The 27071-nt window shown below is 42.3% G+C and overlaps 1 protein-coding gene across 2 annotated transcripts in view; it reads left to right on the forward strand.

Annotated features, from left to right (window-relative positions):
* CREB5 (cAMP responsive element binding protein 5) overlaps positions 1 to 7203 on the forward strand; it is a 214053-nt gene extending 206850 nt beyond the window's left edge. For both annotated transcript variants that reach the window (XM_036378763.2, XM_036378764.2), the window contains one exon: positions 351 to 7203. In XM_036378763.2, the coding sequence (XP_036234656.1) occupies positions 351 to 514 (164 nt within the window). In that variant the 3' untranslated portion in view covers positions 515 to 7203. The remainder of the gene's footprint in view (positions 1 to 350) is intronic.
* The last annotated feature ends 19868 nt before the right edge of the window (positions 7204 to 27071 follow it).

The following is a 27071-nucleotide window of genomic DNA, read 5'->3' on the forward strand; positions in this document are numbered from 1 at the left end:
TGATTCCTGCTGGAACAAATAAAGTATTTAAGCATCCCAACTGATTTTAAAGACCTTAAGATATCAGACTTTTTATCCCAACATTAGTTTCAGTTATTAAGGCCTTGGACTTTTTTCAAGACTCAACTCCTGAAGTCAGGTTGATATCAGAGAGGCCAGCTTGAAAAAAAAAAAAAGAAAACTAAAACTTGAGACAGAGAGTGTTTGCTAACTGCGATTATATTTTGAAATCCTGGGCCTTGTGTATGCTTCAGGTCATCAGTATTTCCAAGAGGGTCACTCAGCCTAGGTTTTTTACTTGGATGGAAAAATGAATGTGTGTTGTCTCTGTGCCCTCATTCCCTTCCCAGGTCCCGAGAGCAGTCCTCCTGCAAGCCCGGTCCCAGCTTGCTCCCAGCAGCAAGTCATCCAGCACAACACCATAACGACCTCCTCCTCTGTCAGCGACGTCGTGGGAAGCTCCACTCTCACCCAGCTCGCCAGCCACAGAACAGACATCAACCCCATCCTTTAAAAGTGGTTGATCAGAAACTGCTGGGGGAGTGTGGTACCATATCAAAGCGTCCTCTCTGCTAAGGACATTTGCAACCGTAACTCAAGCCTGGAAGATTCCTCAGTTCTTGAAAGACTCTGGCTATTCATTTTTATAGTTATTAAAATGTCTTTTATACTTAGTTACATGAAAGGGAGTTACGCAATTAATATTCTGTCAGCTTGAGAAATGCTTTGGTGCTTTCTCCATGTTTTTGGTACCAGTTACTTGTTTATAAACCTAACTGTTTCTGTACATAGTCATGTTTCCTTCTCACCAGTCTAGCCTGCAGCCTCAGAAATACAAAGTTGTGTTAAACTGCAGCTTGTTAGCCAATGTGAGGCATGAAAAGTATTAAACAGAGTCAAACATAGGTAACTAGGAATAATTAGGCTATAAATATAGACCAAGGGCATCTGCTGACAGCATAATAAAAAAGAGTTAGCGTTGTGCTATCAGCAGACCACGTCTCGCATTCAGAGCCTCTTTCAGAGCAGTTATATAGGATGTGGCTTCAGAACAAAATCAAGGCAAATAGTGTGCTCTTTTGTCTAGCCCTCCCCCTTCTCCTCTTTCCCCTACCCTGGCCTTTTTCTCCACCAGTTATTCTCACACCTTCCTTTTCCCTTCCCTTTTCATTTTCCAGCTGTTTTTTTCCTTGCTTTTTTTTTTTTTTTTATTCTAAGGCTTTCTCGCTTCCCTCTTTTTCTCAAAGAATGGTAATGAACAAGAAAACTTCAAGCCCACCTAAAAACTGTCGGCACGGCTGCTGCTTTCACTAGCTCTTCACCCGCAGTTGGGCTGCGCCAAGCATTTGTCTTTTAAAAAATACAAATGCTCTTGATTTAGTGTTTTTAATAAATAGGGAAAGGTGAAAACAGCACAGCCGCAGGTGAAGTAGGATGGTGAGCCAGCTGTGTTGATGCTAGCAGCACTGTAAGCTTCTGTGGTGCAGTAGAGGCATAGCGAGCAACACCTGAGAGTCACAGCAATTTTTTGCACTGCCAGTCATTAATGCAGGAAAATCCATGTAGTATATAATAATTCGGAAAAGTTCTATTCCCTAACCTGGTTGCGTTGTTCTAGCAATGAAAGCTAAGAGCCTCAGGCTTCATGGGCTATAAATGAGAAATAAATCAGTGTAATGGTTCTGACCAGTTGGAAAAATGCCATTTTTAATTCCCAGGGAAAGACCTGCTCTCTGCAGGCATTCCTTTAAACTTTCACGGACTGATCCCAAGCTGGCAGACGGCATCGTAGCTTCACTGACTTTAATGGCACTTAACACCCGCTTACCACGGGTAAGGAATTGTTCTTTAGGACGCTAAATAATTTTTAGAAGGCACGCAGCGGCTAAAAAATGCTGCAAGAATGCCAAGTCCCACACTTGGGATAAAATACAGTCCTGCAGAGAGGGTCTGGAAAAGAGCCTTATGCTACAATTAAGGTTTTTGTTTGGACTCTGAGCCTGCCCCTCAGCACAACTGATTTGCATCCCCGAGTGGTCCCAGTGATTGATGGGAAAATCAGACAGAGATGATGCCAGTTAATTATGCTGTCTTGCTGTATATTGGGACCTGATTTTGCTCTCAAATCTGTCAGAGGCAAAACCTCCCGCTGCTCACCCACGGAGCAAGCTCCAAGCTGGTGAAAAATGTTGAAACATTTTGAGCTACATGTTCAAGAACAAAATTCACATTATTCCCAGCAAATCCTCTAGCCCTGAACACACTTTGTTCTGAAGCAAAACTCTCTTCCTCAAAGACTGTGTCTTTCGAGAGGTCATGAGTTTTTAAAGGGTGAGTCTTCTCCATGCAGAAGGGAGAGTGAAACAACTGAAGTGTGAGGAGGCTCTGTAAGGAGCAGGGCCTGTCTGGAAGGGAAAGCAAATTTCTGAGCATCAGTCATTGCCGAATTAGTTCTTATCTTGGTGACTAACTTTTTATCAGTATCCTTTTCTTTAACAGCTCGCTTTCCATTTATGCAAATACATTCAAAAGAAGATTTTTAATGTACAGTGTAAATCTTGACTTGATTATATAGTCTAAGAACCAAAAAAAATTATGAAAAAATACAAATGTAAAGGATTTTCTATTATATTTTAGACAAACATATACTTTTAAAGTGTTTTAAATACTGAATCTTTAATTTTTTTTAATCTCCAGTTGTAATAGCTAAATGGTTTTGCTTCATCATGGCTCCCAAGAGAACTTTTTTCAAATATGCAGTCGAGAGAAATGTTCCAGCTGAGTATCCACTATGTGAAAAACCTAAATAAGCATTTCCCCCACATCTGAATTTCATAATTCACCATCTAAAAGGAAATGCCATTGCAGGGTTAGTTTAAAAAACTTTACCTCTATATGGGTAGCACTTAAATACATTAAAAAATAAAAATCAAAGTTGTTGGTAATATTAGAATACCCAGTTGAGCTACACTGCACTAGAATTACGGTTTAGCTTCATTTTATTCAGTCTCCTCAATTAAAATATTTAGCTGTTAAAATGAAAGCCTCTACATTAAAAAGGAAAAAAAAAAGGAAAAAATACAAAAACCTTGCCTAAGTTTTGTTAAATTCAGCAACTTGACAGTTTGACTGATGTGTATTATATATAGCTCAATTATTTCTTTTTTTAATGCTAACTAGGCAAGCCAACCACACATGTTGGCCTAAATGTGTAATTACAATGAAATGTCTCCTCTCTATACTATTGGCCTTTAGGTATAATCCTTGCTAGTGATGTGGAAATAAGTAAAGGATGAAAAGCTATTTGCTATTGCTTCTTGTAACTCTGCCGCAGGTTCACAGGCCAAGACAACATGCAGCATATTTATATCAGCTCTATCATTGGGAAAAGGACCAACCATACCAGGCACCTTATATTATTCATCAGATTTGCTTCCACATTAAAATGCTCTTGTTTTCCAGGGGAGTGATCCTGCAGCCTTTCCTCAAGCTGCTGGTCCAACCAGGCACTGGAGGCTGTCTGAGCAAGGGCTGCGGGAAAAGCCCCAGCCCTCTGTCTCCAGGATATCCCTCTGCCATGTGGTCAGTGGCAGCAGCCTCTTCCTAAGCACATCACTCTAAATGCACTTCCTGGGCTCTTTCCATCAAGGAGGAATCCTGCTTTTCAGCAAGCTACTTCTGGAGACTGCTCCACTTTCCTCTTGCCCTACCAGTCCAGCCTGTTGCCAGGCACACCAGGCTCCGTGCCCTATCCCACTGCCAGTGAAGGACAGCTCTGACCACTTCCATCATCCACTCTCAAGAGCACTTGCAGGATGATGAGCCTTGGCCAGTGCCTTGTTCAGGAGGAGGTGTTACCACACCATAGACAGCATCTCGTGGGTGTGACCTTGGAAGCAGGTTGGAAATCTCAGCCACGGAGAACTGCAATACTTTGATCAGAAAGAAATGATGCTGCAAACAGCTCTGGCACCCCCAGCCCCCCTTCCCGAAGTCAATTTATGCAAGCCATATTCATAACGCTGCCTGTGGGAGACAAGTAGTTTGTGTGCTATCATGGTGTGTTTTATAAGGACAACAACGATGATGATGATGATTTATGGAGAATTTCACGCTGTTGGGAGTTAATTCCTGCTATGAAGCTAAATGTCTGCTGCCCATATTCTGAATAGTGGAAAGTCAATGGTTCAGTGCCTCAGTGCGTGTGGATTTAGTGTTAATGACTCAGTCCTGTTAACTAACAAGCCAGCTGTAACTGTTGTTAAATGCCCAACTTTTGAGGATTCATATTTTTTTAAGCAACAATATTTAGTGGTGAAAACTAGCCTTTTAGTTTAGGCAAAATGTGCTTTTTAGAAGCTAATACCTTTTTTAAAAAAAAGCGTATAGAGTGAATTTATGAAAATTCATGAGGACCAAAGCAATTTTAAAACAGGAATCTATTAATTTAGTATTCACATAGAATTTTATAAAGTATTTATTAATAAATGTTATTTTAACACATTCCATTTGAACAGTATTCTTGTACAGAATCTGTTTGTTGTTTTTTTCTAAAGTTACAATATTAGTTTTGCAATAAACTGCTCTAGGTATGTGTGCATCTTAATCTTTCAGGGTCTCAAGCAGAAGTCATCCATCTAAGATGGAGCAGTTTGCTGAGGTCAGTTGTACAGAAATTCCTAGAATTAAATGTTTTCCTTAAAGCAGCATCTGCTTTTTTTTGTTTGGGTTTTTCTTTTTTTTTTTTTTTGTAACAATGGAACGAATTAAAAACCCTCAGTTGTTTCCTTTGTATTGCAAAATGTGCTTTCTCATTTTAGAAAGCATGAGTCAACGTATAACTGGAAAGCCTGTCTCTTTTTTTCTGCTTTTTTTTAGGGCTGATTTTATACATCACCACAGAAGATCTAACCCCATCCTCATTTCTTGTCTAATATCACATAGTGAGTTGCACTATACTGCCTTATCATTGCCTCTTCAGTCCTCCTACTAAGCAGTGTTCCTTAGATTTAGATCATTGAAGCTCCATTATACATCAGAGAAAATTACTTGAGGGGGAAGAAGAGAAAAAAATTGATCTGTAGACATAAAACCTAAACTGTGCCTATAAAACAAAACCAGTTACAACTAATTAGTATCTTATTTCTACATTTCAATTATTTATATTCTTTTAAAATTGCACTTTAGCTCTTGCTCTCTTTCTTGCTCTCCCTTGTTGAATCATTAATAAATACTCTTGTAAAAGTTTTGCACCAGATACATTTATATGCTTTCACTGGTGGCATATCTACAACTTGTCTCTCACACCTGCCCAAGTGGAGAAGCTGAGATCAGTCAGTCTGCAGTGTGACTTAGACTTTACACCCTCTTCATGACAGCATATAAATGTTTTATTATGCAATGTGTGTGATGTGAGGCAGCATTTAAGCTACATTTATATTCTCTCATCCCAAGAACCAAAGTGTCCTGTATATCCTAAGGTCAGGAGACTGGCTCTGTTGTGCATTGTGAGGCACTTTGACTGTTGTCCAACTCACAGTAGCTGCAAAGCTGCAGTGGTAACAGTGGCCATACTATGTATTAGAGTTCTGAATCAATAAAATATGTTGCCTTATAACTTGACTAGGGACAGCACCTTTAAAAAGAAAAAAAAAGAAGAGACAAAAAACTTCTAAGAACAAATGAAAGCAATAAAATCTCAAGCGATTTGAACACCAAAAGAAAAAAGGTTCAATTTTTCAACATCTGAAATCATCACCTTACAGCGTAGACAAAAGAGACTGTTTACCTCTATAACCTCTTTTTGTTGTTGTTGGTTTTTTTTTCCCAGAGCTTACAGTTATCTCAGTTTTATCAGTGGCTTTAAACTTAAGAGTTAAATTGCTCACTATTATTGGTTTTCCATAGCTTTCAAAATGACTTTATAGCAAATCCTAAACTGCATGAGGCCAAAAATGTCAGTGTTCACACACACTCAGAGACAAGATTGATTCTTTAAGTGGAAATCTGATCCTTTTCCAGGCTCTCCTTGGACTGGAATCAATAACTGCAACTCGTTATATTTAGACCAATGTGTAATACCTGGGATTCAGGATCTCCAGTTCTACATTTATGCAAGTTAAATGTTAGCATTGCTGAGTTTCACCTGGTGGAACTGTTCACAAAGCCCATGGTCAGATCCTGCTATCTGATGCCATGAGGGTCTTAGACCTAAATATCTTTCTTGACTGAAAATCTGCATGACAGCCTTCTGAATGAAGACTGAAAGCTCCTTCCAGCTTTGCAGAAACTGCAGCAGTGTCCTGGGGTGAGGGAGGTGGAAGGATTGATTGGGCATTTCCAGGGAAATTCTTCCCTTGCTGGAATCTAGGAAATTTCAGATAAATATTTTCCCCACCCCACAGAGCTGACATTGCAAGGAGTTCTCTGACAGAGATCACTTTTAGCATGCTTCCACAAGACAAACTTCTTTGCACGAAAGGTGTATTTGCTCTTCTGAGTAAGAACAATTGCCACTGAGAGTTTTGCCAAGGATTTTATCATTGGGACCCAAGTGTTTCCCAGCCCATGGCCATGAGCTCTGTATCCCTCTCTCTGTAGCAGCTCTCTTCAAACACTGGGTAGCGCTCATCAGTGAACATTGCTTCTTTGGACTATTGCCATTGTCCTGGTTTTAAGGAACTTTTAGCACTGCTTGGAGTAAGCCTAAACTATCGAAGTTTATATATAAATATATATATATATATTATATTAAAAAAAAGGTGCTGTCGCAGTAAGTTTTGGGCTTGAGGTTGTTTGTATTGTATGCAAAGGTTTTGTGTTTGTATGTCTGTTTTATTCTGTAAAGCAACCACCTTCCTTACTGGAGGGAGATACTTTTTTTTTGGTACATAAATGTAAATACTTGCTGCAGCATTTAATATGTTTAATTTTATGTTAAGCTTTTTGTTGCATTGTGAACCCATTATTGTTACAAATGGACAATGAGTTCATTGAGACTGTTCAACTAGGTCAGATTTTTACATCTCTTTCTAGCTAGAAGAGAAAGGATTTTTGTGCATTTGTACAAATGTTAATAATATCACTGCAATTCCAATATAATAAAGCACTCAAATATAAATAATTCCAATAGTTTGTCTGTATCTATACTCCAGACATTTTACCATACGTGTAACTCCTGCAATTAAACCAAGCTATTCTTCACTGATTTCTATTATGACCTACAACCCCTCATCTCCCTCCAAACTGGAGGAGGACCACGGTGCAAGGCACACTGCTGTCTGGTGGGAGGAGCAATGTGCTGTGCAGACCTTGCATCTCACCATTGTCCTCCAGCAGCCGAGGTGACTTGGTAAGAACAAGTTCTCTGAACCTCTTCCAAGCAGGGAGGCTGCAAAGCCTCAAACAAAAAGACTTACGTGGTGGAGCCTGACATAAGGCCTCCGCATAAGGATGAGACAAGCTGTTACTTTACTTTTCCTTGCAGCTGGAGTGTGCTTGTATCAAAATACACTCCATGCTTGTTATCCCGCCAACCTCTCGTCTTGCCAAAAGCTGCCTGGAAATGGATTTCCTGCTGGGCTAATTAGCTCTAATTGTGATGCCCCTGTTATCTTGCCAACCTCATTTCTCACTATAAATTGGTCCAATACAGACCTTGGCACAATAATGCGTAAACTGTAATCTAAAGTTAGTCGGGATGAACCCATCTCTCCTGTGGGAATCAGATTAGCTGTAGATTAATGCAACTTGATGTCTTGCAGGCAGTCCCAGAGCGAGGGCCTGACCCAAGCAGTGCAGCCTCGGTGACAAGGACCAGCCTGACTGCAAGCGCTCTGTGCTGGTGTCACACTGCAGGATATCGGCCCCATGCAGTGTGACCATGCTGCTCCCTTGGGGGCCCTGGCACAAGCACGGCTTCTGCTGCTCTCTCCCCTGGTTTTTAAAAGGCTAAATCTGGCCAAGAGCATTCACCCTCCTAAAATGGGTAGGAAAAAGGCAGAGCCGTGCCCCTGTTCCCATCCTCCCCTTGTAAAAGCTGGAAGACGGGACAGTGGGTGCACATGGGGTGTACCTCTTTAAGGGGGTACAGCAGACATTTTCACCAAACATCAAGGCATGGCATTACCTGGATACTTTTCTGAGGTCATATACTCCTGCATTTCCTTTAAAGCAGGGATGTCATGCCACTGCTTAACATGTATTTATAAAGCAGGGCTCTTGCTCTGGCGCCAAATACTGAAAGAGGATCATCATATCTGTAAAAATAGGTGCCTCTCATGAAGACATATCACAGGATAACTTTATTGTCCACACAGTTATATTTACACCTGACAGTATGAGCTAAGCAAGATGTATTCAGACTGAGGTAACACTGCCCTTTACAGCTGATTCATGGTTTCCCAAACCCGATCGTAGTATTTGTTCCTCTTCCAAGCAGTCCACTGTTACTATTGCTCTCTCCAGGCTGCTCTGGACATCATAACAAAGTTATTATTAGCAAGAAAATGAATCAGTGTGAGCACACATTCTTCTCCTTTGCAGGGATGCAGCCAGAACTAGACTAAGCTGAGGACGCTCTGCATCAGCAAGAAGGTTGCCCCAGGTTATGCTGGTCAGAGCAGCAGTACAGAGAAACTCCTTCCCTCTGCCACACCAGCCTCTCGTGCTTTGGCTGGATCCACTTAGCTCCTCAACGTGTCCCAGCTTTTTCCTGAACCCAGGTTGCAGCCTCCTTGCTATAAGGGCATTCAAAACTAATAGCAATATAGCACAGATTTCAAGGAGGGATGATAAGCAAGCACAGAGGACACCATAGGTACCCAAGGACATTGGCAAAAATCAAGGCAGAGTAACAGAGCAACAACAGCAATTTGGAGAAAGCAAATACCTCCCTAAAAAAGGAGTGTGGAGCTAGGGAAGGGTGGTGAACGTCCATGAGCCCAGACGTAAACAGACATAAGAGCTGAGAAATTGGAATTGAACTAGTGCTAGAGAAACCCTTCAGCAGGAGGATGAAAAAATATGGCAGACATGAGTGGTTTTTTTGTTAAAAAAAAGTTTACAAATACTGGGATAGAGGGAACACTGTACCTGCAAGGATGCAAAGCTCTTCGGTATCACACTGACTCAGCATAAAAGAGACAAAGCCTGTCTGACCTCCTTTTGGATAATCTCCCCACATGCAACTAGTGGGGAATCTCCCCACATGCAGCCCTTGGGGAGAGGCTCAGAAATTATGTAGTTGGTTAGGTGCCCTCATTAGCAACACTTTGTTACCCACAGCTCTAGCAAAGGCTTGCGGGACAGACCTACCTCTCAGCCTTCCCTGCCCACCTGGAGTCACTGTCTAGCTGGAGGCAGGCAATGGATGTTTTCTTCTCCACAATAGCTACTGGCTGCTGAGGGCTCACTACAGGAGACTCCAGCTGTGATCCTACCCTCAGAATTAACCTGTTACACCCACTTTCTCTACACTTTACTGACAGGCATTTGTGGGCTTACCCACAGGGAACAGGCACAAGATAAATCACAAAAATTTATTGAGAACTTTTTTCTAGGGAGTCAAAAAATTAATCAAGCATCAGAAAGGAAGGATCAAAGTTAAACCAGGACCACCACTACCATTTAGGTCAGAGCCAACAGCTGATGGTCTGGCACTATTTGCTCAATTCTTTAGTCTGCTTTGTTATTGCAATTGCCCTAATTTTTTTTTTTTTTTTTTTTTTGCCTCCAAACTGCTGTGCAGTAACAGGGACACTTGTTTTAGTGGCTTTAAGAAGGACATTAGCGCTGCCATGCACTTAAAGCTCTCTTTCTGCAGCATTCTTGAGCAGTATTTTTCCTCTAGCCTCTATTCTCCAGCAATACAATGCCAGAGTATGAGAATGACCCAGTGAAGCTGATAAAATATTTAAGACGCGTGTTCTGATTGTGTTAGGTAAGAAAATACCACCAGAGTCCGACCATTAGTGAACCTGATCAGTCCACTCCCCCAGGAATCAGTCCATTCCTGACAGCAGAGCAAGCCAGAGCAGTCTGAACTAGAAGCAGTAAGGCAGATGCCTTTGCCAAAAGAGAGGAAGCTTGAAAGTGTATTTTGCAGAGATGAGGAATTTGCAACCTGTGGGTCTTGCTCTAAAAGCAAGAAAAAGAGACATATAGGTGTATAGATAAGCAGACATAGATTCTATAGATACATATAGACAATAGAGATATACAGATGCAGACAGCAGAGATGTGTGCCTGTGTGTATACACAGCAGGTCAGCAGGTGTTTTCACAGGGCCTTGCATTCAGCTGACAGCAAGTCAACTTCAAAGAAAGAAAAATATTTTACATAACTGGCCATTTCATGTAGGAAATTGAGTTGAGAAAAAATAAATAAAGGCAGAAATGGATTAGTTTAAATTTGGGGCCCTCTGGATTATAATGGATCCCATAGGAAGACAGGAGGCTTTGTATGGAAGGACTCTATATCCTCCTTGCACTTTCCCTTTTGTTTCACTGATCATTTTCATTCTGTGTTATTTGGTGGTTGAGCCAATTCCAGCTTAGTAGAAGCTTTTCTTAGCTTGAAGAAGCTGTGCTACAAAGACAACATGTAGACATGGATAAGAAAAAAGAACTGTCCACAGTGGGACACGGCTGTGGACTCCAGTTACACTGGGTTGTGTAGGGTATCACAACACCAGCCGTTGTTTTGACTTGGGTTTTTTGTTGTTGGTATTTTGCTGTGGTTGCTCCCTGTACTTTGATCTATACGTTAAATAGTCAGAATTAAAGTCAGTCAGTCTTCACAAGCTGGATGGGGAGGATGAGGAAGGGGTAGTTTTGCTACCAGAGTCCTTCTACAATGGTGGCTGCCTTTAGAGGCAAGGTTTTATCGTTCAGATGCACTGACTGACTCCCCCTTGAGTGCCTAATTCCTGTAATCCTAAATTCGTCCCCTAGAATAGCTGAGGGACTATCAGCCCTTTGTGAAGGTGCTTCTGCTACCTCTTTGTGGTAATACTGTGTGGCATGAGGTGAAGGGCCTGGGGGGACACCCACAGCCCCACAGTTCCACAGTAACACAATGTGGTAACATCTTGGCAGCAAGATTTGCAGGGCTCCCACTGTACTGACAGACCTGACACCGCACTGCAGGTGACTCCTGCCACTACACTGCAAAAGTTGAGCTAAACCAATGCCCTGCCATTAGTCTGACTGTGCCTCAAGCCAATCTGACTGACTAAAACTAAGGAAAAATGCAATGGAAAATTATTTATCATGTTGCCAGTGTAGCTAACTGGTGTGGCAAACCATGCAGCTCACCATGTGCAGACCCTGGCGAGGGCAGGAAGGACAGTGGGCAGGTGAGTGGGCAGGGAGCGAGCAGAGAATGAAAAAATGGCCAAAATGTGTGTGAGTTTCTGCATGGTGAAGCTGTACTCTTAGGCTGTGCCCAGACAGAAACTCAAGTGAGATGGTGTCTGCATCTTGTGCCATTAGTGGCAGTGGTTCTGCCCTGTTGTTCCTGTGAGGTTTCTACACTGACCCATCACCAAGGCTTCACCCAGAGCTGTCCTCCCCCTCCAAAGCCCATGAAGCCAAAAGTAGCTTTAAAAAATGACCTGCTGTCTGCTTTCAAAGAGTCAGCAATACTCACTCTGCAGAGACAGGGAAACCCAAGCTACTGATTACAATGTGCTTTTAAATTCTTTTTACAGTGGATCTCCATAGCAGAACTCACATTTTTAGTTGATTAGAAAGACCTTCATGCGTATCTCCAGCAGGGCAATTTCCTCTGTCATGTTATCCCTCATGTCACTCCAGGAGAATTGTACAAAGATCCTTTTTAGCAGCAGCAAAAAGAGGTACCATCTTGATCTGCCCACAAAAATATGTCTGCTTTCCTTGCAAGCCCATGCTGAGCAAAGAGAGTGTGCAGGGCTGAGCCCTGTCAAGGGACAGTGCCACAGAAGGAAGCATGACACCCACAGCCCTGGCACTCACAGATTGTTTCTGGGACAGGATGAGAAAGGCCTGTTTTTCCCAATTGCAAAATAAGACCCTTTGGCTTGCTGAAGCCGTAGAAGTCAGGAACACAGCAGTCCCTTTTCCAGGAAAACTCTACTTCTAATGCGGTATGGGAGCAGTAGGAACCCATCAGAGCTGCAAAGCAGAGCTCCATCACTGCTGCTGGGCTAATCTGAGCCAGCAGCTGGGAGCGAAAGCCAAGGACAGCTTTTAAATGCACGCGGCAGAGAGGAATGAAAAATATTAATTTTAAATGGATCGACACTGGCCTTGGAACTAGGCAGGCAAACATCCAAACCTGTCAGGAGGGAGTAATGAGGGCTTTAAAATTAGATGTGATCACCTATCTGCGGCTGTACAGAGTGTTTGCTGTGTATCCTTCATACCTTAGGGAGAACCCCAGACATGTGAGGTTACAAGTGGGCTGTCTGTCTATGGGCTCTTTCATCTGAAAGTTTCAAGTGCTTCTCAGGCTTTAATTTAGTGCCTTAATTACCCAGGGATTTAGGTAAATATAATTGTCTTCATTTTTCCCAGCAGTACACAGAGAGGAATAGACTGACAGAAAAACCAGAAAGCATGAGCACGCCCCCCGCTCTCCTACCCCCCTTTCCTGCTCTTGCCAACAGCCCGTACATCAGGGCCCTGCCAGGAGACTGCGGGCAGGCAAAGCTTTACCTTCTGAAGGCATACCCATGCAGTCCTCCCTAAGAACTGTAATCCTTGCCCTCAAGGAGAAATGAGCTGTTTTGCTTTCCATTTGTCTTCTTCAAAGCTCTGGCCAAACTCATCCTCATTAGGAGGCCATTAAAACACCGATGTTCCTCACATTACGATTTCCTCTTGGATTAGATGGGAAGATTTTTACACGCTGTAAAAAGATTCTCCGGTTCTGACATCTCCTTTTTTATTTGCCCAGACCAAAAGCTTGCAAAGAACAGGAATGGGAAACCATACCAGCATTCAAATAAAATGCCACAATCATCCACAGAGGCGAGGGAAAAGCCCTACAGTCTCGTTAGCCAAACTTGCACATGGTTCTAATCAAATGGGTGGGAGGGAGACATTCCCTTGGCCACGGATACCAACGATTTTTTCCTTAGGTTCCAATTCTGTAACTCTTATTCATCTGAAGATAAACGGGCTTTTCAGGCAGGGAAAGAGGGCTTTGGGACCAGGCTTTAAGGCTTTTCATGTATTCATGAAGTTGTCACTTGCCTTTTACATTCAAATTCTGATGGGTCAGACTTCCTAGACGGTGTCTTTCAACACCTAATAACTCACCCAGCAAGCTCCAGTGCTAATACAGACGTCTTCTTATCAAGCTTGAGACTGAGAGGTTTGAGGATTATTTTAAAGACACTTTTTGGATTTATACTGAATCCTTCACAGGGATTATTTATGTGGCATTTCTTTCCCATTACACAGTTGAAAATATCACCTGTTTTAGCAGGAGATTTCTGGGGTGAGGGCAGAAATATTTTGAGGAATTTGGTCATTGCCATTTGCTAATGGAAAATGTAGCAACTGAAGCAGTTTTTTTAAAACCACAATAAATTTTATATTTGTTACTGCTGGATTCCCATTAAATGCATTAATTACAGGAATGTTTAATGAAACAAGTGAAAAAAAAACCCTCCATTATGTATAGAGCACTGTGAAAAACAAGGTATTCAGCAGCATGTGCTCTTATATACTCTTAATAAAGGACCTTACCATAAGGGAAAAACCCAATAAAATATGCTATAATGTGCTATGGGACCCACCATTGATTTACAATACATTTACTCCTTTAGCACTAAGCGAGTTTTGCACAATACACAGCCAGCTTTTATATATTTATATATAAGAACCATTTTTGTCTCACAAAGATTTATTGAATTTCCCCAGAGCATATTCATTTTCTAAAAAGTTCTTTGTTTTGCTCGATATTCATTGTAATAAAGGCAACAATCTTCTTCCTGATTGATACCCACGATATTAAAATTACCCAAAAAAAGAGAGCTGATATCGTAATACTTTATAAGGAAATATTACTCTGTAGGCTCTGTGAGACTAAATGCAAACAGAGTTTTGCTAATCTGGCATTTTGCAAAACTGCAGCATGTTGGGCAAGGTCTAGAAATACATGGCAAAATTATTGTGAAGTTCCAGTTTCTAATTCTTCCAAGGAACTATAAATGAGTAATTTTAAAAATACGTTCATACACCTTCTCTTCCCCCAAATTTAAATTACAGACATGTAAAACCCATAGCAGAAAGTTCAATATAACTGCTGAGAAAGTTAAATTATGCATAACATAATGAACATGGGTTGAAATCCTTGAAGAAATGAAGGGGGATTCTCTGAAATGCACTTGCCAATCCTTTGCATGTCATCAAAGACTATTTTTTCAAGCACGATGTAATGTCTCATGATATAATGGAACAGTTCTCGGTGTTCCTTATTAGTCACACAGATTATTATGGTTGGCAGAGAGTCCTCTCTGCATTCCTTCCTTAGAGGTACATTTGCTCTCCGATGCCCATTCAGTCCACTATAAAATTCAGCCCCCCGGACTTAAAAGGGCCCCCTCTGCCTCATCCTCACCTGTAATAATGGGAGGGGAACGTGCAAGACGCTCGTCCTGCAAACCCGCGCCGCGGGCCCGTCCTGCGGTGCTGCGCACAGTTCGCCCCATGCGCACAGAGCTGTGGCCCACAGCAGACCGAGTGCATGAGGCTTTGAGAAGAAAAAGCTTCTCCGCTTGCCTTGCCCAACTGAGGAAGGTCAGCTTTGCTGACAGCAAGTGTCGCCCTGTTTACGCACACCTTTGGGGCAGCCGAGCTGGGCCGAGATGCTTCTCTGCCTTCCACAAATCTTCCAGCTCCCGCACGGGCTCTGCCGAGGCCGCTGCCCCGCGCTCCCAAGCCCCGGGGCAGGCGGTGAGTGTGAGCATCGCACAGCCCCGCTCCCAAGCCCCGGGGCCGGCGGTGAGTGTGAGCCTTGCACAGCCCCGCTCCCAAGCCCCGGGGCCGGCGGTGAGTGTGAGCCTTGCACAGCCCCGCTCCCAAGCCCCGGGGCCGGCGGTGAGTGTGAGCCTTGCAGAGCCCCGCTCCCAAGCCCCGGGGCCGGCGGTGAGTGTGAGCCTTGCAGAGCCCCGCTCCCAAGCCCCGGGGCCGGCGGTGAGTGTGAGCCTTGCACAGCCCCGCTCTCTCAGCCCCTCACCTGCGGCCATCCAGGCCCGGCGGGCACTGGCCCCGCTCCCACACGCGCCGCGCGGGCCGGTGGCCGAGGGCGAGCCCGGAGAGGCCCCAAGTTCTGCACCATCTCGGGCAGGTGCGTTTGCCCGGCCCCGCCGCACGGGCCCTTCACGGACGGGGCATCCCCCTGGACCCGAGCCCGTACTACCCGGGACCGGCCGCGGGCAGCTGCGGCATGGCGGGGCGAGGGACGCTGGGCGCACCGGGACACAGAGCTGATGCGGCTCGGCTCGGAACTGCACGGCACGGCTCAGCTCGGTTCATTTCGCTGGGCTCTTGGCGCGTTCCCGGTGCGGCCGTGCCCCCCTGTGGCGCGGCCGGGAAGCTCAGGCGGCCGCCCCGCCGGTCCCCGCTCATCCCCGCCGCGGCCCCGGCTCCGCTGCGGGGCCAGGCCGGACGGGCCCCGGGGCGCGGGCCGCTGTCAGCGCCTCTGGTGCTGCTGGTTTTCTCTCCTCGGTTTTTTATTTCCCCGGTGGCTACGGGGCAAACTGCCCCGAGAATTGATCCGACCGACACCTAACTGATCAAATCCCAGCAAAGGCGAAAGTTACTACCAAAAAGTCTGGCATTGTTCCTCCCCGCGTTGACCAGCGCTGACTGCGTGATCACTGGGTGTCATGGGAGGAAGAGACAGAGCAATGCCCTTTTTGCCGGAGCAGGGAACCGTTCATCACTTTGGTGGGAGACCCACAAGACACCAGGGTAGCAGCAACGGGGAAGTGCTGCCCTGACCCATGGAACGGGGTCTCTTCTTTGTCATAGCTGCTCTTTCGTCTCAGGCAGGGCGCATGGGTTCAAGGGACTGGCTTCTCACTCTGCCTGCAAATCTCCCCAAAGAGAAAGGAACGGGGATTCTCTGGTGGTTTCTTCAATTTCATATTTCAGAGCAGACAATTTTCAGCAAGAAACCAAATATGAGACTGCAACTGTAAAAGTGTGAATGAATACTTTCAGCCAAAGAGTGAAAGCAAGAGAATTAAGAGTTATTATAAGTAGCATCCTTACTCTTTATATATAACTATGTGATCTTCAAGGTCCCTTCCAACCCTAACCATTCTATAATTCTATGAAATATATATCTCAGCTGCTTTTTTTCTGTGGACTATGCAGACTATTTGTGCTCTTGACTTCAACCATTTTAGAAATGACAAATTTAAAATTTGACAAGAAAATGCTCTGTTGGAGTAAAGCTCTGAAGATTATTGAAGAGCACACACAGCCACATGCTGTGAATGATGTAGCTCTCTATTCAGCACAGCAAGGACAGTCTTCAGCTTTCTGGAGCTTTTCCTGTTAAAATGCTAAACCTGGAAGACCTTAAATGAATAGTGCTGAGTGAGGTCTCTATGGAGGTGGCAGCACAGCCTGCAGAGGGACCCTGTGCACTGGGGAGAAATGGCAGGAATTTGGCAGCAGGCAGTGACCAGTGTGGAAGGAGGGCATGAATCACAGAATCATTAAGGTTGGAAAGACCTCCAAGGTCATCAATCCAACCATTAACCCAGCACTGCTGTGTGACCACTAAAGCAGGTCCCAAAATGCCACATCTTTTAAATACCTCCAGGTATTTAAGTGGTGATTCCCTAGGCAGCCTGTTCCAGTATTTGACCACTCTTTCCATGAAGAAATTTTCCTAGTATCGAATCTAAGACTTCCCTGGTGCAACTTTCACTTCATACTTGGGAGAAGAGACTAATACTCACCTCCTTACAATCTCCTTTCAGGTGGCTGTAGAGAGCAATAAAGTTCTCCTTGGCCCTCCTTTTCTCCAGCATAAACAACTCCAGCTCACTCAGACACTCCTCATAAAACTTGTGCTCCAAAGCATTCACCAGCTCCAATGCCCTTCTCTGGACATTCTCCAGCACTCCCATGTCTTTCTTATAGTGAGGGGCGCAAAACTGAATGCAGGATTCAAGGTGTGCCCAGAAACGAGGGACAGTCACTGCCCTGGTCCTTCTGGCCACACTGATACAGGCCAGGATGCCACTGACCTTCTGGCTGGCTCATGTTCAGCTGCTGTCAACCAGCACCTTCTCCTCTGGGCAGCTTTCCAGCCACTCTGCCCCAGCCTGTAGTGCTGCCTGGGGCTGATGTGACCCAAATGCAGGACCCAACATTTTGCCTTGTTGAACCTCAAACCATGGGCCTTGGCCCATCAGTCCAGCCTGTCCAAATACCCCTGCAGAACCTTCCTACTCTCCTGCAGACAAACACTCCCGCCCTACTTTTCTCTGTACTCTCTAATTAGTAATCAGAGATTTATGTTAATTGGCAATAAGTAATAAAGTAAAAATTCCCCAAATTGAGCCTATTTTGCCCATAACACCCTGAGCACATTACGCTGGCTGACATGAATAAGGAGGCCATAACCCCTTGTTAGCCATTTGCATTGTAAATCTACCCTAGTACAGCATACCTTGCACTCACCATCTTGGAAACTACATTATTCATCACAGAAATTTCTCATGCATTTCCAGTGATTTAATTTGGCTTTGGACCTGTATCTTATGGGAATCTGGCAAATTATCATTTAGGTGATTAAGGCTTGAGGCATCACTGGGGAGGGCAGTAACTTAGAAGAAACCCAAATCTTTTGATCACATGGGACTTCTCAAAGAAGCCAGATAGATTTTGCATGAAAGTATTTGAAAGTTCCCAGGCCATGTGCAAAGATTTCAGTCCAAAGGAGTGCTCATGCCTTTTAGGTAAAACCACTAAACCGAGGGGGTTTTCTCTTAAGAAATGTCAAATATCTGAATAAAATTCTGAGTCGCACACATCTTACAGTTAAATAATTGTAAAGTTAATAGGAAAGAAAAATGTTGTTACTTTTCACCAGGAATTTTTTTTTCCTATTTTGCTGTGTTTCAGCAACTCCTTTTTTTGAAGGAATCCTTAACAGTACAGTGCAGTTTCTTAATTCTGTTGTTTGGAATGAAAACTTGAAGCAGAAGGCCCAAACAAATAAAGCAACCCTTTGAATTGTGCTATTGAGAGTGGGTTTTGCTGGAAACTACTTCTAAAAAACAGTCATTAGTTTAAAACCAAAACTGAAACTCTCCTTCTTCTTACTGATACTCCAAAACAGTACAAAAGATACCTGTGCAAGTGCTGTTTTTTCTGCCTGTGTTGAACTTTTAGTATCATGGGACTATTTGTGGTAGTGCAGATAAGCCCACATGTGAGTGTTTGCAGAAACTGAGCTTATCTCCAACCCCTTTTAGCTGGATTCAGGGTGCTCAAGCAGACACACACTGCTTTCTCTCAGGAGCCACAGGGTGAATACCCTCCAAGTTTCAGATCTCCTTTTCCACTCTAAAGTTAAAACTTCAAAAGCCTACAATAAGAACCTTTGGGGATTAATGTAATTCATTCTTTCCTGTCCAAGTTTTACGTTGTGGGGTTATTACGCTGCTCACCACAACTGCAAGCTCTGGGCCAGAGACAACTGTTTCAGTTTATTTTAACAGGGTGTTTACCTTATTAAAGTAATAACAAAGAGGGATGATTGCATTAATTACTACATCAAACTAGCTGCCATGGCACTCCCCTGCCAACCCTCAAATCAATTAGGTGCATCTGTCAGTTAAGTGATTGAAGGTTTTTTATTATTATTCCTTTCCCCCACTATTTTTCTTTTAATCCATTTTGCCACTTAATAGTGTCTCTTCGAGTGAAAGCTATTGTTCTTCACTGAGAGGATGAGAAGATTTAGATGGACTCCCAACATGTGGTAAGAGGTTCAAAGCTTGATTTGTGGTTACTCAGACCCATCTGAAGTGATACATACCCAACAAAGTGATTTTAAAATGCTGCTTTTTTTACTGATAGCAATTTAGACATGCCTTGCCCTGGATTAATTGGTTACAGAGGTTCAAAAAAGCAGTAAACCTTGGGGGTTGTCATATCTCTGTGAACAAGTGGCATTGGTGGTTTCACACTAATGAAGATCCAGCTTTAGGAACATGACCAAGTTAGGTACTTTTCTTGTTTTTTGTGTTAAATCTAGTTTCTTAATGAAACAGTGCAATGTGCTGCATGCAGGGCAGTGAGTGTACATCTTTATCTCCCTCCTAGTAAAGTTGAAACCACCAGATAATTTCAAAAAAGCAGATGGGCAGCATTCAGAGCTCCAACCAGTTTCATGAAAGGAATGGGCTGGATGAAGAAGAGAGAATGCTTGTCCCATCATTGAGGGAGAAGTGAGCAGAGACCTCCTTGTCTGCACGTGAGGCACAAAGCCACAGTTCCACCAGTGGTCTGAGGTGTTTGGAGACACCCACTTCACTTCCCCACACAGCAGCCATTTCAGAGGAGCACACAGGGGGTTTCTTTGCTCCCAGGACTTTGAAAGGACATGTGCAATCAGGGTTTTTTAGGAATGGAGTTAATTTTTACATCAGAGGGAGAGGCAGTACCTCTTTATAGGAAGCTGCCTGCCAAGACAGCAGCAGGCACAGCACAGCCTCCTGCATGTCCGGTGGGGATAAGCAGCAAGTCCCTCAGCATTTTTAGCAGTACCCTACAGCTGCCAGTTGCAGATATAAGGTAGAAGGATAACAATGGAGCTGGCTGCTGCTTCCCAATTCTAATTTGATCCAAATCAGATCATGAGCAGTTAAAAAAAAGGCTTGGGGCTGCTTTAAGTTAAACCAGCTGTTTATCAATAGCCTGCAAGGACAAGGAACAGCAATACTAGTCCTGTCATCTCCTTTCTTCAGCATTCTGCCTGCCACCAGCTGCAGAAGCCACTGGGGCTACAGATTTCCCAACAATGGAATAAAATGCACTGTGGGAAGATCCATCTCCTTTTGGTCCTATTGTTCTAACATTACAAAATGTCTCAGTGCAGCTGAGAATCTGGCTTTTCACATCTCTCCCAGCTTCTAATCGGTTTCAGCAAGAAAAGTTGCCTGTCTCATTTTACTGAGAGTACATAATTGCTGTCAGAGAAATCCAAACTGATTTTATTTTTTCTGAAAAATTGTTGCACGTCGGACATGTCACCTAAAGTTGGTTGAGATAGGAAAAGGGGGAAATATAGGAGAGGTTTCTGCCTGTGTCATGGGTGAGGTCTTCACAGCAAATTTATTGTGGTGGGGGACATCACTTTTTAGTGTTGTTCAGCATCACCATTGCAGTCAATTAACAGGACTAGGAATTCCTTTAATATCTCTGGGCCCAATTCTGCTAGTTGATGCTCCGTTTGGCTTCCTGCTCCATTTTCCTCAGCTGGGTCTTATATATGCATCTAGGAGTAGCATTTGGCTCTAAAAGAGGAATTGCCACTTCTGTTACACACAGAAGCATTTGGTACACCTCATGTGGGTTTTCATTCCTGGGTGGAAAAGTCTGGGGAGATCCACAGGGTTCCTTTGTTGCCCACTGATTTAAGATGTTGCATGACACCTTAAATTGAGGTTGTTTTGCATGACTTTATCTTCTACCTTCCAACACTCACAAGGCTTTACTGAGTTAACTGGAAAGAAAGAGAGGCAGCACAGGAGTGAGAGAATGGCACCATCTTACATGGATCATTCCTGTGTACTTAAAACATTAGAGAATTCCTATGTTTAGGAAGAAAAAGAAGAGAGCCCACCCACCATTGCTGTGCCCTGGTGCTTACAGCATTATGCCATGCAAGTAATAGAGGGTATGTTTGTGTTTAAAAGAGTGTCAAAGCCAAGTGTGGTAAAGAAAGTATCTGGTGTGATAAATCACTTAAAATGTTTGCAATCTTACAAAACAGGGATTGTTGAGAATTTTTGTGTTTCACTCCACATTTTCTTTCGAAGGAGTCGGAGGAGAAAAGGTTTTCAATTTGTCTTGCAGACATGTAATTTTCATGTTCATGTTATGTCTTTAATTATGTCATTGAGAAGCACTCAGCAGAATTTGCCTCCCTTGCAATACCTTCCAAAATGAAAAATTAAATTCTGTACTAGTTGTAATAATAGGAGAATTTTCATCTTCAAAAGAAAAAAAGAAATGTGTTCAGGCCAAGGCATTTAACCAGGACTCAGGGCATATAAAGAACAATCTGAGTGCCAAAGCACAGGCACTTAATGCAATAGATGCAAAGTAGCCTTTGATGCCCTGTAGCTCCAAGACACCTGCTTGAGGCTGGCAAATGTGACACAGCACATCTGCAGCCTCCAGAAAGGGAGGTGAAGGGCAGGCAGGGTGTCTAAAATGGCACTGGTTACCATTGCTTAGGCACTAGAATTTCTACACACTATTGTAATTTATTCCTGCATAGGTTTGACATTCATCTGATTATGTATTTGATAGGAAGCACATGTTACATTGTAGTGACTCTAGAGTAGACATATATGAGCAAAAGATGCACAAAAATGATGCCATAGTGTCCTTCAATGTTACTGACAAGATGAAGATTGATCAGGAATTAACTGCAGGTGGGAAATCCAGAGAAAACCAAGGATGTAAAGTGTGCTCAAAGGCACAAAGACAATTCAGGAGTATTTTATACTTTCTTGACCTAAGTTACCTTATGACAACAGTCAATCAGCTTCTGGTCTGAAGGAAAAAGACCTCACTGGACTTTTCTACAGTTGAACATTTAGTGAAATAGTGAGTCAGAATAAATGTACTTAGCAGCACTTACCCAAAGTAAACAGAGTTGAAATCAGAATTGTATAGAATAACACTGTATATGAGCTTATACCAAAATAAAAATTCTGAAAATATTATCCTGGAGAAACTCAAGATTAATTAAACCTATGGCCTTGCAAAGAAAATAAAAATAACTTTAAACAAATTCTATTGGCATAGTGCTTTAAAAGTTTCCCTCACCTTTTTGGTTTTAGTCTAGGAATTACATTTCAGCTAGAGCTTTACTGCTTTTGGAAGGTAGCAAAATAGAGTACTCAATTGTACAAAATTGTGGAAATTAGGACTCCTTTGGCTGCCCAGTGTGGTGCTGCTCCCCATGGGCTCATTTGAAGGAGAGCTGCCCAAAGGCCAAACTGTACCCGTGACTGGGAGCACACACATTTCTTACTCTTGCCAAGAGAAATTCCACGCACAGACCAAGGCAATAAATTGTGCTGCATACTTACTTTAAAAATTGGTGATAAGGAGAAACATAGGACATTTTTAAGGAGCTTGTGCTTTTTAAGAATGATTGATATCATCATGCATAAAGTATTGAATATTTAAATGGGCTGGGGTATCTCGTCTGCTGATTACTTGATGTTAAAATATGTCATTTCAGAACTCAGAATACCCTTTCAAAATTTTGTAACTTTCTCACTCTCTCTGGAGTCATTAATTATACGGTTTTGAGAATCAGTCAAGGGATATACTCGGTTTCTTTCTCCACTAGGCAGAGAAATATAGTTCAAAGTACTCTACCTAGTCTCTCAGCAAATTAATAGACTGGCATATGTGCTTCCTTGGCTAACACTTTTCACCTGTGACAACTGCAGGTAATTATTTTGCCCAAGTGAAACTGATTCTGGGCATTCTCAATGAGAAAACCTTTCTTTCTTTCTTTCCAGGTTCAATAAAATTTGGTATGCATTTCACCCTTGGAACCCAGATCTTTCATTATAAAGTTGTATGGCAGAAAGAACTGACTCTTTGCATTTGAATATTGGTCTCCAAAGAGACAGTGAGAGTGGGAGCAAGAGTGCCAATGTTATCTTTAAAGATGAGGTAAGTTACATCCTGTCTAAACTTAGGAGATAAATGAGTTTGTGACAGTTATATTTATTATGACAGGGCTGTCTGCAATGGTTAGAAAAAAGCATCTGCACCAAGATACATTTTTTTAGGATAAAGTTTGACAAAAAGTTGAGTAATTCCCTTATTTCAGGTAAAACTGCCGACAAATGTATCCTAAAATCTGAAGGCCAAAGAGCTCTGGCAAACCCACTATTTTAAAACTACTGATTGTTGTCCAAATATTTACGGAAATCCCATCAGAGCAACATTAGATGAAATATTATGGTTTTTAGGTAGATTTTGTAAGAGTGTGTTCTCCTTCGCAAACAAAATAAACCTCTGACAAAAACACAACCCCAAACAAAACAAAGCAACTCCCACAAACAAACAAACCAAACCCAAAAAACAAAGAGAAAGCCACAGGTTCAAAACTGGAAGCAAAGTAAGGGTTCTTTGGCCATTGCAGACCACATTGGTACTGCTTGCCTTCCAGTGTCACTCTTTTCAGCCTGACACTGCCTCGTGGTGCCATTCCTGATGGTGATGCCACACCTCATGTCCCAGTGAGTTTCCCCATCTGGTTTCTGTCCCACTTCCAGAGCTGTAGGGCCATTTCAGCATCCTGCTGCAGAGTAGCTCATGCACACTCCTAGAAATATTAGGGCTGGTGTAAGGAAGGAAGGAAACAATGGCTCTGCTCAACTTCTGTTATGTCTTACACCAATAACCTTGTCTGTTCATCTGAATGATCTGAGAAGAAAGAAACATTATACTAAGGAGACAGTGTAGAAAAATCATGGTGTTCTAAGACTTGTTTATAAAGCACTTTCAAATTCTCAAATGAAATACAGTGGGTGTTGGGTTATTGCTAATAAAATCTGAGTAACTTTTTGAAGTATTCATAAGGTGAATGAAATACTTATATCATTAGTCTTCTTAAAACTTTTCACAATTGAATTCTACAAATCAGCATACAATGAAATTGGTTATTGGGTGTGGTAATATCTACTTCATCACTGCAAGTTGCTTTTATTGGGCATTATTACGTCAGCTAATCATTAGCAGGTCTGCCCTTAGGAAATTTTGTTTAGCAAACCAAAATGATATCTCTTTTTAATGTGAAACAGTTGACAGGAAGGATTATGGATATTACATGAGGATTTGTATTTCGAAAGGGGGAGCTGAAATGTGAGAGGCCTCAAAGCACATATATTCCTGAGCCATCTGTTGTGCCAGCTCCACAAAAGCCAAAGAGGAACAGGAGCTGCTTGAGCTTGAGAGTGCTGCCATGAATACCAAGGGAAGAAGGATCCACAGACAGTACCCTAACAACCACAGACTATAGGGCTGGGAAGAAAGAGAAGCATCTTAGGGAAACTGAGGATCCAAACTGCATCCACTTTGGCTTTTGGACTCCAGTACTCCCTCACCCACATGCTAGAAACAACTGTAATCTTAAGAACAGTTAATACTTCAAAAACCTTTAGGGGCAATACTGGAATTTGGATGCCGAGGAGTGCTCCAAAAATTCATTTGCCCTACCTCATGTTGAGACTCTCTGCTACTGGTTTTTTTCTTGAATGGCCAGCCTCTCTCTCCCCTGGAAAAAAAATTGAATACAGATGAAGACTGAGAAGAAATTTGAAAAACCCCTAAGAAATACAAAAAAGCTTTTCCCTTTCATCCAGGTAAAGAGGAATCCTAACCTACTTTCCATGACTGTCAGAAACACCAGAGCTGTTGGTTTTCTTTTTGCAGTAACCACTGGAATTTTTGCTCAGTTATTTTACACTTCTTTAAAAGCTGGATTCTATCATAAACTTCTAGAAATCAAGTATTACTTTCTTTAAAGGTCAAAAAGTACTATAGGATCCATTAAAATAGACATGCAAAATAAATTTAAAATCATGGATGCACTTGATGAAAACTTCTGCTGCAGCAGAAATATACACTACTCACACCACAATGAGTGGAAACATGGGAACTGTTTTTTTCAAGCCCCACATTTTCCCTCACAATACTCAAACACTTCTGAATGCTAGTGTAGTTTTCAATATGTGCTTAACTGAGATTTAGTGTTGAATACTATTTGTGGGAAAATCACATATATTTCTCAGTCATTCTGTGACTGATTCTTATCTTCTTGATTTCTAGGCTGGCAGGTATAGCATTTATGAGGACTTTTTCACTGTTCCTGTCATCTTTGGCTGACCCAAAAGCCAAGAAGACTAAATGCATATAGTGTTTGGAATCCATGGTTTAGCAACCTCAAACACTCTGCCCCTATCCACATACTCACCACCTGGTAAGGACAGGGTTCTCACCACCATAGGTGATGAAGAGCTAATTTCTCACTTGTGTGGAGAGCCATAATTTCTTTACCAAAAAAAACCCAGTGGTTTATTTTGGTGTTTATTTACCATGATGTAACTGGTGCCTTGCTTCCTTTTACACACTTGCCACCATAGCTCCCTTTCTTCCCAGCACTTTATCCCCACTTTACTACCCAGAACTGCATGTGGTTGCAGCTCAGCTGAGCACCCAGACTTTGTGGGTTGATATCTTGATACCAATGTCTTACAGCAGCCAACACTTGAAGATGCTCAAGGTCTATTCAAAAGGTTATATTTTTCTCTTCTTTGTACAATTAAGGAGGCAGCAGTTCATTGCTGCTCTCAGATGGGTTATAGTTCATCTTCTCACATGGAAATCAGTAGATAAAATCACAAAAGAGAGACAGCTTGGCTCTCATGGTGTCTACTGCAGCACAGCCACTGACTTCAGGGTGGCTTTGAAGTCACCTCATACCTTTTACTTGAGCTAAATACATTGCATGATACCTCTGCTGCGTATGGTCAATTTGTTATGTATCTTTCAAGCTGTTGAAAAAGCACTTGATTTCCTTTAATTTGGCAAGCAAAGGAGATGGGTTTTTCAAAATAAATTCTCCATTGCACTTAAAAAATAAAAGTAAAAAAAAAAAAAAGAAATAAACTACAACAGACTAATATTAGGAGAGTATGAAAAGTAAGATCTAATAGGTTTCCACAATTTTATTTGTAGTTAAATTACTGTTTAGAGAAGTTGGATAAGGTGTCTAGATAGATAATCAATATAGCATCACAGAGATTTTACTAGAGACATCCTCAGTTTTCACTGAACCACACTTTATTTAACCTCATTTATATAAATAACACAAATTATTTATTTGCTTTTCATCAAGAGAAAGTTAGATAAATATTACTGAAGCACAACATGACCTTTTGAGCTTTTATTTACACTGCTTTCACAGCAATGCACATCTTATAAACAAATGTTCTTCAGCACAGAGGCTTGATGCCTGAAGAAGTATTTGATCACAAAACTTCAAAGGCAAGACAGGGAACAGAAATTTAGAAACATCTTTCACATTTAAAGAAACCATTGACTAGGCTCTAATAATTGAGATAGTTCAGGTAAAGCTTGACCAGTTGCTGACTGGATCTCACCTGCGTTTCAGGATTAAGAGATTGGCTGTGATTTCACTGTAAGAAATGAGCCAGGAATCTCAAGACAAGACACTTATTATCCCCATGCTATGGCAATAAAACAACATAGAAACATTGTAAAAATTTAGTACTGTAAGAGTGTTGTGTATCTGAAGAGAAGCTATTGAATATATCAAATGTATACAGGATGTGTGGAGATTAAGTGTTTCACTAAGATTTCTGAAAGGATATAGACTCTGTCAATCCTAATATTCAGCAAAATTCTAATTCTATTAATTACTTACTGTTTATCTGAAGAGTAAAAATGGGATTCAACTGAAAATAGCTTCAAATGGTAACATATCCCCCAAAGGTCACCCAAACCCTTTCACAGTTTCTGCCTATGACTGCTGTCACAGGATTCATGAAATTTTCTACATTTCAAAGAGCACTCCCAAACAAATGCCTCCTTTTTTAGAATTACCTTAATCCTAGAACTCCATTCATGAAAGTCACATGTTATGAAATCAGATTTCCAAAACTGAAGCAGTGTCACACTTGTAGAAAGTTAAAACCAAAAACTTTATTTGGTGTCCCAAGGATTTGTGTTATTTCTGTGAAAAGAAGCCATACCTTCCCAAGCACACACATG

Source organism: Molothrus ater, chromosome 1 (genome assembly GCF_012460135.2).
Source record: "Molothrus ater isolate BHLD 08-10-18 breed brown headed cowbird chromosome 1, BPBGC_Mater_1.1, whole genome shotgun sequence".
NCBI classification, from domain to species: Eukaryota; Metazoa; Chordata; class Aves; order Passeriformes; family Icteridae; genus Molothrus; species Molothrus ater.